The sequence below is a fragment of the Halichoerus grypus genome, chromosome 5 (genome assembly GCF_964656455.1).
Source record: "Halichoerus grypus chromosome 5, mHalGry1.hap1.1, whole genome shotgun sequence".
Classification (NCBI taxonomy): Eukaryota; Metazoa; Chordata; class Mammalia; order Carnivora; family Phocidae; genus Halichoerus; species Halichoerus grypus.
Genome location: NC_135716.1, coordinates 135,313,614 through 135,326,551, shown reverse-complemented (window position 1 = coordinate 135,326,551; position 12,938 = coordinate 135,313,614). Strand labels below are relative to the sequence as shown.

General features: G+C 49.0%; 1 protein-coding gene and 1 long non-coding RNA gene across 6 annotated transcripts in view; one reads left to right on the top strand and one right to left on the bottom strand.

The window, feature by feature from the left end:
- Positions 1-12,938, bottom strand: part of LOC144381919 (uncharacterized) — a 436,617-nt gene that overhangs the window by 306,433 nt on the left and 117,246 nt on the right. The gene's annotated exons all lie outside the window — the stretch shown is intronic.
- AK4 (adenylate kinase 4) overlaps positions 6,725-12,938 on the top strand; it is a 68,690-nt gene continuing 62,476 nt past the window's right edge. Inside the window, exons 1-2 of one of the 5 annotated variants that reach the window (XM_036110032.2) lie at positions 6,725-6,825; positions 7,380-7,657. In XM_036110032.2, coding sequence (XP_035965925.1) covers positions 7,513-7,657 — 145 coding nt within the window. In that variant the 5' untranslated portion in view covers positions 6,725-6,825; positions 7,380-7,512. The other 4 variants (XM_036110068.2, XM_036110042.2, XM_036110039.1 and 1 more) reach the window with 4 other exon arrangements.

Here is a 12,938-nt window from a genome sequence, read left to right as displayed (position 1 = left end):
CTCCCCCTGCTTGTGCACTTGCTTTCTGACAAATAAATAAAATCTTTAAAAAATAAAAAATAAATAAATTCTCCTCTGACTCTCCCCTCTCTCCAGCCCAGGAGATTCCCTTCCCTTCTTCCCTTCCCTTTCCCTTTCCCTTCCTTTCCCTTTCCCTTTCCCTTCCCTTCCTTTCCCTTCCCTTCCTTCCCTTCCCTTCCCTTCCCTTCCCGCTCCCTTCCCCCTCCTTTCCCCCTCCCTTCCACTTCCTTTCCCCTTTCCTTCCCTTCCCCTTCCCTTCCCCTTCCCTTCCCCTTCCCTTCCCCTTCCCCTTCCCTTCCCTTCCCTTCCCTTCTTTCTTAGAGAGAGTGAGAGCATGAGCACAGGTGAGCACGAGTGCGGGGTGGGGGCAGGGGGAGGAGGGGAAGAGGGGGTGGGAGAGGAAGAAGGAAAGAATCCCAAGCAGCCTCTGCGCTGAACATGGTGCTCAATTCCATGACCCTGAGATTGTGACCCAAGCTGAAACCAAGAGTCAGACCCTTAACCAACGGAGCCACCCAGCTGCACCCCTAGGAGATTTTTCCTAGTCCAGGGTATGGAGAGTAGGAAGCCTTCAACCATTTACAAACTCCCAAATGAATTGTATTATACAAACACAAGCATTTTTTCCATTTCTGGGGGCTTAGCCCAAAACTCAAAGCTTGGTTTCTCTCTTCTGCTGCATTATTTCTTTCTAAGGTGATGGGCATAAAATTCCTTAGCTATTACATGAAGAGGGAGAAGGATCATGGGTTGAAATATGGGAAAATATTATCTTGCTCTATTAACTAACATTGCCGTGTGGTATATTTGAAAGTTGTCAAAGCAGTAGATCCTAAAAGTTCTCATCACAAGGAAAAATACATTTTTTGCACCTATATGAAATGATGGATGTCAGCTAAACTTATTGTGATAATCATTTTACAATATATGTAAGTCAAGATGCTCTGTATATACCTTACACTTACATAGTGCTATATGTCTGTTATAGCTCAATAAAGCTAAAAGAAAAAAATATATATATACTATCCTGTTACAGAAGAAATAGTGTCCAGAAGAAGAGACTGCTTATCAGACTACATCTGGAATGCTTTAGGTGTTGCTGTGTATGGCACCTTAGAAGGAACATATTCATCCAAAGAATACCCAGTGTGGGAAGGGATTCTGAATCATATTATATGAATATAATCAATAAGACTTCTGTACAACATTTAGCATTGAAGACTGAGAATGTAAGAGTCAAGATAGGCTAACTTATGCTGGGATAATAACTGACCTCAAAAATCTTGGTGGCTTACAACAATGAAAATTTATTTTTTGCTCATGTTACACGTCCATTATGGTTCAGTCTTTTGTAGGGAGGTGAGGTCATCCTTACTGTGGGACCTAAGCCATTTTGCTGGCCATTGTGCAAAGAGAAAGGGGACAATGGGAACCCCAGCTCTTAAAGTTTCTGCTTTCATTTGCCAAAGTAAGTCATGTGGCCACTCTTGAGATAACAGGATTGGGGGGGGGGGCTGTTTCATGAAGGGAAATCAGAACATTTCATGGACAGAAATATAATCTACTATGTGGAAAGTCCCGTGTCATCCTCTTTGGGGATCCTCTGTGGCTCATCTAACTCCCAGGAATTTGCATAGTGCAAAATGAGATCTAGTAGATGGCACAGTAATATTCACTACATATTAGTTTTATTGTTATTATTATATTCCATTAAGAAGGTAAAATTCTTTCCATATGTTACCTATCTATAAATCTTTTGAGACTGAACAGGAGAGCTTTCTGGTATTTCTTACTTAAGCAGCAAAAAACACACTGGCATGCTAGTTTCTAGCAGGATACCACATTACTTAAGGAATGGCCGAGTAATTCAGAATATTTAGCAAGAAGCTTCCAGGTGCCTGGCTGGCTCAGCCAGTAGAGCATGTGGCTCTTGATCTCAGGATCATGAGGTCGAGTCCCACGTTGGGTGTAGAGATTGCTTAAATAAATAAACTTAAAAAAAGAGAGAAGCTCTTTAAAAAAGGGGGGGGCGCCTGGGTGTCTCAGTCATTAAGTGTCTGCCTTCGGCTCAGGTCATGGTCCCACGGTCCTGGGATCAAGCCCCACATCGGGCTCCCTGCTCGGTGGGAAGTCTGCTTCTCCCTCTCCCACTCCCCACTGCTTGTGTTCCCTCTCTTGCTGTGTCTCTGTCAAATAAATAAAAAATAAAATAAAATCTTAAAAAATAATAAATAAATAAATAGAGAAGCTTCAGATGGGACAAGACAGCTGGTTTTTATTTTTATTTTTTTAAAAGATTTTATTTATTCATTTGAGAGAGAGAGAGAGTGTGAGAGAGGGAGAAGAAGACTCCCTGCCGAGCTGGGAGCCCAACATGGGGCTGGATCCCAGGACCCAGAGATCACGACCTGAGCCGAAGGCAGATGCTTAACCCACTGAGCCATCCAGGCGCCCCAAGACAGCTGTTTTTTAATATATGAAAGTCTATGTGAAAACAAATTACACACACAAATCACACGAGGGTAGCCCTGGTAGTAGAATAAATTTGTCTGGCAAGGCTTAATTCTTCCAAGAACCTGCCTCTAGTGCATGAAGCACTTTGCACTTTGTGGGGGTTGAAGAACCAATAATAATGAAACTTACGCTTATATAATGCGTACTACACGCCAAGCGTTGTTCCAAGCCTCTGCATATACTAACTCATGTAGGCACAACCCTATGAGATTGAAACTGCTCCTATTCCCATTTTTCAGGTGGAGAAAATGAAGCACAGATTAAGGAACACGTCACATGTCTGGTAAGCAGTTGAGCTGAAGACTGAACTTGTCGATCTGTCTCTAGAGTCCATCCTCTTAACCCTTGTGCTAACTTGCCCTTCCTTGCCTAGAATTTTGCTGAATCAGTTTCTCTTAAACTGGTGAGCGCATTTCTGACCTTTGTTTCTCTTCTGGGTCTTCTGTACAGCTCTCCAACAAGACACGTCTTTTAAAGGATACCTTTTTGGTTTGTCCCTGGTGACCTCTCAGACAAGTGGGGCCTGTGATCTGGGTTGGGGATCTGAGAGCCACGTTTGGGACTTGCCAGTTTGGGACTAGCCACGTTTGTGGTAGAGAGGTGGTGGTGGCAGGTGAGGACAGTTGGAACTTGACCCTAGAGTTGGCAGGCTGGCCTGTGGCCATGGTGAAGAACAGTGGGAATGCCATTCGGGAGCCAGATCAACAGCGAGCCAAGCATCAGATCAAATGGGTCTGGCAGCAAGACCAAAACCTGGGACACAGCAATGATGTGGCTGTTGGTTGGCAGCAGGATACTGACAGATGAACTGGCAGGTTCAGGAAGGGAAGCTGTAAGTTAAAACCTGTGGAGATTCCTGAGAGGGAAGTCCTAGTGGGAAGAGCCTTTCATAAGTATCTGGCTGTTGAGGGAGCCAAACTGGTCTGCACACGGGTGACTTTAGTAGATTCCAGCTACAATTTGGTAACCTTTTATTTTTCTCATATTTATTTTAGTGTGTCCTCTTATTTATGGTGAGTTACATTCAGTTTTTTAAATAAATTATTTAAACAAACTGAGTCAATATTTCAAGAAACATGATAAGTGGGTAAGAACCAAGGTGGTACAAGGTTATGGCAAAACTGTGACAGTGATACGGAAATGACGAACGCTTACTAAACAGGAGCACTGCAGTCCAGGTAAGAGAATCTGATGTAAGGGATGTATAAAGTGAGATCAAACGTGGACTTTGCATTACCACCCAGTGAAGTTGCCCAGAGACGCCAGGGCTTGACATCGAGTGTGGTGGTGGGGGGGGGGGGGGGAGGGAGAATAGCCAACATTAACAGAGCACTTATTATGGCAAAGTGCTGTATATTTTTGAGGATAGAAAGATGAATAAAATTTGGCCCCTCCTCTTAGAGTGAGTTTACAGTTTGTCTCTAGGGGAGACAAACACATAGATATATATTACTTTGTACACTGTGATAAATATTATAAACAGATTTAAAACCCCAGGCAGGGGCACCTGGGTGGCTCAGTCATTAAGCGTCTGCCTTCGGCTCAGGTCATGATCCCAGGGTCCTGGGATTGAGCCCCACATCAGGCTCCCTGCTCAGCGGGAAGCCTGCTTCTCCCTCTCCCAACCCCCCTTCTTGTGTTCCCTCTCTCACTGTGTCTCTCTCTGTCAAATAAATAAATAAAATCTTAAAAAAAAAATAAAAAAAATAAAATCCCAGGCAAAGGAAATAGGAAAACGTTGATTAAATGAGTATATGTGTGATAAAAATAGCTACCATTTATGGAGTATCTTCCGAGGGCCAGGGAGTCTGCGAAATACTTTGTCACATTAGCTCATTTATTCCTCACAATTAGGGAACTGAAATCAGAGAAGCTAAATAATTGTCCCATGGTTAATAATAGTGATGATGTTCACCACTGAGTACTTATTATATGCCCAGCACTGTGCTGAATCCAATATGTACCTTAGCTCATTTAAGCCTCCCTACTAGCCTAAGAAATAAGTATTAGCTCCCTTTTACAGATCAGCAAACCAAGGCTCACAGAGATGAAGAGACTTGCAGAGGTGGTGAATGGTGCTGTTGCAATTTAACCCCAGGGGTGTTAAACTCCAAAACCCATTTCTTCCAGTTCTATTGCTTCCAATCAGCTGCTGGACTGTAGGAGCCTGATTTGGCTGTGCATGGCGAAGGTTCATGGAGGGCTCCTTCCAATCTCGGCTGGGTTTCTTTATTGAGTTTACCTATGTCACAACTCTTTGTTTCATAATATAAGCTCCTAAACTCCTAAAGCACTAAGTCCTATGACCGCGTGAGTGGCTAATGCTGCTCCAAGAAATTATAAGGTGATGTTGGTAAACACCTTTCCAAAAAGTAGGCAAAAGAACTGGGTGATAGGGAAGGGGGGATATAGTTCATCTAGTTTGTGAGGGCTAGGAACTATTTCCTGTGGGAACTCACAGAATCAATGCTTGATGGATACAAAGGGACCTTTGGGAGTAGTAAATCCAATGTCCTCATTTTAGAAAAAGAAGAGGTTAAGGGCCAAAGTTCCCAGAGCAGGCAGAGGAACCATGAGGCCACACATCTCCCATGTGTTCAATGCAGCTCAATGCAGCAGAGCTGCAGGTTTTCAGAGTGTGGAAACCACACTTTTCAAGGGCTGATTTCCAGATTGGCAGCCTCAGCATTACCTGGGAACTTGTTAGAAATGCCCACCTTGGGGTGCCTGGGTGGCTCAGCCGTTAAGTGTCTGCCTTCGGCTCAGGTCATGATCCTGGGGTCCTGGGATCACCCTCTCACACTCTCCCTGCTTGTGTTCCCTCTCTCGCTCTCTCTCTTTGTCAAATAAATTTTTAAAAAATGCCCACCTCAGACCCACAGATTCAGAAACTGTTTGGGAGGGGGCTCAGCAAATCTGTTTTAACAAGCCCTCTGAGTGATTCTGATGCATGCTCAGGTCTGAGGAGGACTGCAACGTATCTACTATATATTACACAGCATATGGAGGGAAAGGGAGGGGAGATTTAAGTCACCCCCACATCCCCGGAAGCTCTCCTCTTTGTTCCCAGGTGAAGGGCGGAAGGGGCTCAGTGTAACAACCTCCTGATGTCTACAGCAAACTCTGAGATATTTTAGACAAGGGAATGAGCCTATTGAACAAATGATGAGCTGAGGTTGGTGGCCTGGATGTGCTCTCAGGTAGATGGAGACTAGGCGTTGTCTGGCTGGCTGTCTTTGGAGGAGGTACTGGAGGAGAGGGGCTGGGGATGTCAGGGACAGAGAGAAAGAAATACTCTGCCAGGCTCTTACTTACTGCCTGCCCCCCCCCCCCCCCGCGCCAACAGTGCAGCCAGGACTCTAGAGGAGGCTCTTCTCCTGAAGGGACGATTTTTATCTGAGATGGGGAAATAACAGAAACTGATTTGCACGTTAGCAACGTCTCTGGCGGCTGCACTGAGGATGGACCGGCGGAAGCTAGAGACTTAAGGGCTGGCAGTTATCACACTAGCGCGAGTGGGAAATGAAGGCTGCGGGGGGTGGCTGGGTGGGTGGGAACAGATTTAAGAGAATATGGAGTGGGATACGCAGGGGAGGGGAGGGAGGAGATAGCACCCTTTGGACTTGGTGAGTTATAACTGTAGTGCCAAACATCCTGGGCCCTGAAGTCCTGAAATCAGTTCGCTCTAAGAACCTGAGCACAGGTTAGAGATCATCCCCTCCTTCCCTCTTCCCTAAGGAGCCTGGGCTTTGGAGTCAGGCAGCTGAGGGTTCAAACCTCCATCCATCTCTTTGGTTCACAGCTATATGCCAAGCGCCTAAAACAGTGTCTGGAACATGGTATAAGCCCAATAAACATTTGCTGAATGAATGGCGATACGCCAAGCCTCCTTTCCTCATCTGTGAATACTCTATCTGGAACGGTTGTTGCGTAAGGAAATCGCCTAGCCCTGAACTTGACGCACAGTAGGCGATCAACAAGTTGTATTTTTCCTTCCCCTCAACAGTAGACGGGGTCCCCAGGCGACCGCAAGAGAAGGGTGTGTCCCTGCGCCCCCACAGCCCCCGCTGGGTGGTGGGGAGCACGTGGGCCGGGAGGGCGGGGTGGGAGCGGAGCGGCGGGAAGGGGAGGGGGCGCCGGCCGGCGACTCGCGCGGAGCCGGTCTCCCCGGCTTACGTAAGGCGCGAGTCCCGCGCGGCCGGCTGGGGCTCGGAGTGGGGGCGGGCGGAGGTGGCGCCGCCCAGCGGGATCCGGGTTGGAAGCCTCGCGGAGCGCCGCGTCCCAGCCGAGGTGTGTGTTTACTTGACTGCTTGGGGTGGAGAGGCGACCGGACTCGGGCTCCCCGCGGCGGGGAGCGCATTGGTTCACCCTCGGCGGAGGTGGGCGCTGGGCGGTCCGCGCGGGCGGCGGGCGGCGGCGACTCCGGGGGATTGACAGCCGCTGGGGAGGGGCCGCGGCGCAGACTCAGCGCTGCCCACGTGCGAGGGCCGGGACAGGGGCTCAGCCCCCAGGCCGCCGGGTGCGTGGGGCGACGGGGCGCGCGCGTGGAGTCGCCGCCCCTCCCGGCTTCCCCCTCGGTGGAGCCTGGCGCGGGGATGCCAGGCCGCCTGGTCCCTTCCTCGAACGCCGTGGGGAGCAAAAGAGGAAGGGACCGAGGTGGGCCTGGCCGGGCGGCCCTCCGAGCCCCTGAGGTCGACCCGGGGATTCGGGACTCGTACTGAATCGCGGCGTGGGGGCGAGGAGGGCGGGGATGGGTAGCGTGGCGCCTTTCTCCGCCTTCGAGCCGGCCCCGGCGCGGGGCTGAAGGGAGGGGTTGTCTCAAAAGTCACTCCTTCCCCCTGCAGGGGCGCCCGGCGAGTACCCGCGCGAGCGGAGAGTGTCAGAGGCAGAAGCAGCAGCAACAAAGTTCCCGGGGCTTCTCCGAGGCTGCTGTCCGGGTTGCCTGTTTGGCCGCCCCTTCCCTGCCTGGCGAAGGCAATGGCTTCCAAACTCCTGCGCGCGGTCATCCTTGGGCCGCCCGGCTCGGGCAAGGGCACCGTGTGCCAGAGGATCGCTCAGAGCTTTGGCCTCCAGCATCTCTCCAGCGGCCACTTCTTGCGGGAGAACATCAAAGCCAACACCGGTGAGGGGTGCGGGGGTGAGCCGTAGCGGGATCGGGTTGGGTCGGGTCTCCTCGGCCCCCGGGCGCCCTTCCCCCGCCCGCGTGCGGTCGTGCAGGCTCCTACGTGCCTGGGAGCATGCAAACGGTGGCCCGCGGCCGTGCGGCTTAACCGCGCCCCTGGAGGAGGCCGAGGCTCGCAGGGAGGAGGGTGGGAGGTGCATGGGGCTCCTCTCTCCGCCCGGGCTCCTCCTGTCTTGGGGAAGAGCCGGTAACCATCCAGCTAAGGGTAACCACCCAGACAGCCGAAAAACCCCGAGCTTCCCTCTCGCCCTGCTTCTTTAAGGCAAAGCCCTCTCTGCCCACACCTCCCTCGCGCCCCCAGGGAACTGGGGCGCCCCCTGCTCTCGCCGCCCACCTGTGGGAGTCGGGTCCCACTGCGCGCTGGGGAACCAGTGGCACCGCAGGGCTCGCAGCCGCGCGCTATTCCTGCCCCTCCGCGCCGCCCCGGGCCTTGGGGCAGAGCCCCGGTGGCTTTGAAAGGCCTGTCTGTCCGCGGCCGCCTTCTAAGGTAAACTCTCACCACGAACTCCCCCTCCTTCCCTGGCCCTCCTTCCCAAGCCGGGGCCTGGCCGTTAGGAGACTACGTAGTAGGAGACTCGATCTGATAAATTACATTTTAAATCCAGCTTCCCTGGAAATGGCTTCTTGAGAAAGCCTCCCTTGGCTGGCGTCGTGGATTTGGGGATGCAGATCGCCTGATTGCTTAGTCTTTCAGTAGGGCTCTTCACCCCTCTCCTTCCGCCCCACGTCCACCCCAGTTCCCGATGAATTGGCATTGAAAGGCGCGAGGTGGCAGTTTGCGCTGCTGGTACATAACCCTTCTGGGATGCATATATGTGCTCATAATTAGCAACTCCTTCATGAAAACTTGTTATTGCAAACGGGGTGCTTTAACTTCGCTGCTGCCCTCAGCGGTGTCCAGGGTGGTTATTTGCCCATCGGTGGGCTAATTATCCGGAGATCTTCATTACAGAAGCACAGATCAGTTTGCAGAGGTGGGCGGAGGACCGTGCTGAAAAACAGCGTAAAAGCTAGGAATTAAGAAACCTCTCCAAGGCAGAGTTTTATTCATTATCTCTTCAGCTATTGCAAAAGCAAGATTTTATTTTGATTCTCAAAAAGACTCGGCCTCCTCCCCCCCCCCCGCCTCCCCCCCATCTCTCAGAAGGAAAAGTTCTGTGTACCCGGTTGCACCTTGAATTTTCTCTCACCTCAGTTGGGTCTGTTTTAATTTTAATACCACATTTAGCTGCATTTTATTCTTTTTGTTTCGGAATGCAGTTTGGGGGAAGAGCTGTGTGAGAGGGGCTGTAATTGGCTCCCGTTTCTCTGAGGTAGGGAGCCAGGAGGTTTGGTGAGGGGAGGAAAGGGTGCGGTGGCTTTGAGCCCATTCCTTAGCATTCTCTATACCTGACTCGGGGGCTGGTTTCATTCTGGCATGAGGGGCTGCACCCTGTCCGTCCCAAACTGGATTAGTGCCCTTTCCATTTTTAAAGAGAATGTGATGGGAAGTAGCTTACTTCCGAACTTTCATAGAGGTTTTGAAAACTTTCCAGTTGCTGTTTTCCCTTACTCTCACTTTTTTTTTTTAAACTTTCCTTGGTTTTTGGGTTTTAGTTTCTGTTCTCTTTCATGTGCCTTCATTTTCTCCCAGAGTTTCTCCCTGCTGTAAGACTGTGACTATGAAGTGTTTAGATTTTCTTTTCCTCTTGGGAACCAAGTAGTTTTTGCATAAACCAATTTAAAAACTGTTTATCAGTGAAAGAGAAGAAAAATGGAGGGCAGCAATTTGTTTTCAAAGTGGCTTGTTTCTGGTGGACTTGGAGGGTGTTCTCAGATTTTCTCACAGAAGGTTCGAAGAGTCTTACAGGCTCAGTGCCTGGTAAATAAGAAAACATTCCACAGTATTTTTCTGTTACCTTCTGTTTGCTTTTAGCTAATTTTCTGGTAGAGAAACACAGCAGCCCCTCTGTATGTACCCCCTTTATTAAAGTTGAAGGTTTGAAGGAGATGATGAAGCATGACAAAACCCCAGGAGATAAAATGTTGGTGGGAATTTGAGTTGGAAAGTATCTCAGGCCATGTCCTCCAGCCTTGCTTCTGGCATACTCCTGTCCACACGGCTTTCCTGCACCCACTGCCTGCTGAGAAGCTGCTCGTCCTGGAAGGGGCTCCTCACTGCTTCTGGGCAGCCCTCCCTCGTCTGCCCTGGCAGAATTCATTTCTTTGCTCTGCACATAACTTGTTGATGCTGTCACATGCAGCGCAGCAAATGTCTGATTCATCCGGTACATACCTACCGAGTACCTGTTATGTGTCAGACAGTGCTCAAGGTACTGGGGGCTGTAGCACTATTTAAGATAATCATGCGCCCCTTGTTGTCCCTTCTACCTTCACCGTGTTCCAGTTCCCGATGAAGAGACTTCAGGGTCAGGGATATGGATGGTGAAGTACATTGTGCATAAAAAGAGTTCAAGTCTATGTTGGAGGCATGGGTCACGAATTCTGTCTGCTACTCAGAAGTCAGATAACCTCCAGTAATTGAGTCCATTCTGTTTAATTAGCCTCGATTTATGGTAAAAGTTTGTGTTTACTATGGATCAGATTAGCCTCAAGATAGCTGTCACCCATTGGCACTGCCTCATCTGCCTGGAGCAGTGCAGGCTGAGATTTAATCAAAGACTTTATATGAAGACCCACACCCAGGCGCCTGGGTGGCTCAGTCGTTAAGTGTCTGCCTTTGGCTCAGGTCATGATCCCAGGGTCCTGGGATCAAGCCCCACATCGGGCTCCCTGCTCAGCGGGGAGTCTGCTTCTCCCCCTCACTCTCCCTCTGTGCTTGCTTGCTCTCTCTCAAATAAATAAAATCTTTTTTTTTTTTTAAAGATTTTTATTTATTTGAGAGAGAGAGAGCATGAGAAGTGGGGGAAGGTCAGAGGAAGAGGTAGGCTTCCCGCTGAGCAGGGAGCCGGACATGGGACTCGATTCTGGGACTCCAGGATCATGACCCAAGCCAAAGGCAGTCGCTCAACCGACTGAGCCACCCAGGTGCTCTCAAATAAATAAAATCTTAAAAAAAAAAATGAAGACCAAATCAGAAACCAAATCTTTGGTCCTCTTTGGTTTTCTTTAGTACTTTGCATGAGTAAATAGAAGGGAGAGTTCTCATAGATTGCCAGGAGGGGGTCCTACACTCCGTCCTAAGGACTATTAGCTTTTCTGTGTGTGTGTGCATACATGTGTATAAGCATGTGCATGCACACACATGGCTGGCACTTAGTAGTGAGTCCTATTAAAACTCCTTATCTCTTCTGTTGAGTGATGGTGACTGAAACCTCCCTCTGAAAGGATGTGAGAATCCTGCTTTAAGGGTTGGACAAATAGTGGCATTTAAAAAAAATCACATTATTCTGTACTGGATCTACTATCTCAAGTGCAGGAAAATTGGCAGATTTCCATTTGGAAGCATCCTGGACTTGATTGGGAGAAAGGATGTTCAAGAACAAACCTGTTTCTGCTCTTAATTAATATTAACTGCAGCTCTTGCTGGGGTTTGCAGATGGGACCAGCATTTCAAATTAGACTATGGCCTGAGCCTCTTTTCTCTGAAAAGATGACCTAGTTCAGAGGGCTCATGTTTTTGTTTTTGTTTTTGTATTCTTTAAGTATAAATGTGTGTCTTTTCTTATGTAAGAGTGATAACTTCTGAGCCTTGGAGGATAGAAAGGTTGTATTCGAGAGACTTGACAGAGTTGAACAAGGTATCTAAAACAACTTTTAATAGTTAACCTTTGTGTAGATTATAGAGTGTCTTGGCTTATAGGATTTCTAGAATAGTCTCTGTTCTTTTTTTTTTTTTTTCCTAGCTTGGTAAGACCCTGGGTATAGCCCAGGTCAAGGTGATGAGGGAGCAGAAGGCTGGCTGAAGACAAAGCATAACCTGACACCCTGCAACCTCCCCCACACCCCCCCACTCCTGGGTGGGACATGTGTGACATTCTTCCGGGAATCTCCCAGCTGTCTTCATGTTAATACCTTGCTAGAGGGGAAAACAACCTTAACTTGACAATGGCATGGCCTCTGGTATCTTGTAGGTGTCTTGTAGGTGGGTCCTCTTTACCATATGAAAGTTCTTTTGAAACCTCCCTTTTCCTTACTTCCCCCAACTCCTGAGAGTATATAATCCCCACTCCTCAAGCTCCAGGTGCAGCAGCTCTTTCTGCCCACAGGTCCTGTCCCAGTGCTTTAATAAACCACCATTTTGCACCAAAGACGACTCCTTTCTTGGTCTTCCGATCCAGACCTCACCCCCCCCCCCCAAACCTCACTTACATTCCAAAACCACATCAAAGGGTCTGACCAGTTTGGGGCATCTCTCGATTCCACAGGTCCACTCTACAACATCTTACTTTTTCTGGTTTCTTTGTCTGAGGGTTTTCATGGGTGTTGGAAGAGAACTATTTGTGACTTTTTTTTTTTTTTTTTTGAGATTTTATTTATTTGAGAGCATGAGCAGGGAAGAGGGGCAGAGGGAGAAACAGACTCCCGCTGGGCAGGGAGCCCGACTGGACTTGGGGGCTCCATCCCAGGACCCTGGGATCAGAACCTGAGCCGAAGGCAGCCGCTTAACCGACTGAGCCACCCAGGCGCCCCAGGAACTATTTGTGACTTGAATAAGGTGTCCCCTAACAGTATGTCTGCTTCGGCCACATGCACAGCTGAATCTGAGCATTCTTCCAGTGTGGTCTTTTTTTTTTTAAGATTATTTATTTGAAAGGAGAGAGTGCAGGAGCATGACGCCCGGGGGAGGGGGAGAAGGAGAAGCAGACTCCCCTGGGGCTTGATCCCAGGACTCTGAGATCATGGCCTGAACCAAAGGCAGACACTTAACCAACTAAACCACCCGGGTGCCCCCAGTGTGGTCATCAAAAAGGAGCTTTTTCTAGCCTAGATTGGAGTTCTGCCTTGTAGAAAATTTGGAAAATGTGAATTGGATTGGATTTTATTTTAAGGGCACTGGAAAGCTATTGAAGGTTTTAATTAGGATACTGACATGAATGGATTTACTTTCTAAAAGTTGACCTTTGGGATGCTGTGTGAAGTGACTCCAGTTAAACAAGAGTGGTACCAGTAAGACCAGTATAGGTGAGGAGAGTGGACCATGGCTTGGGTTGGGCAGTAGTGGCGAAGGTAGAGAGAAATGAAGGGCTTTAGGATGTGTATGAAGGCCAGGTCGACTGGA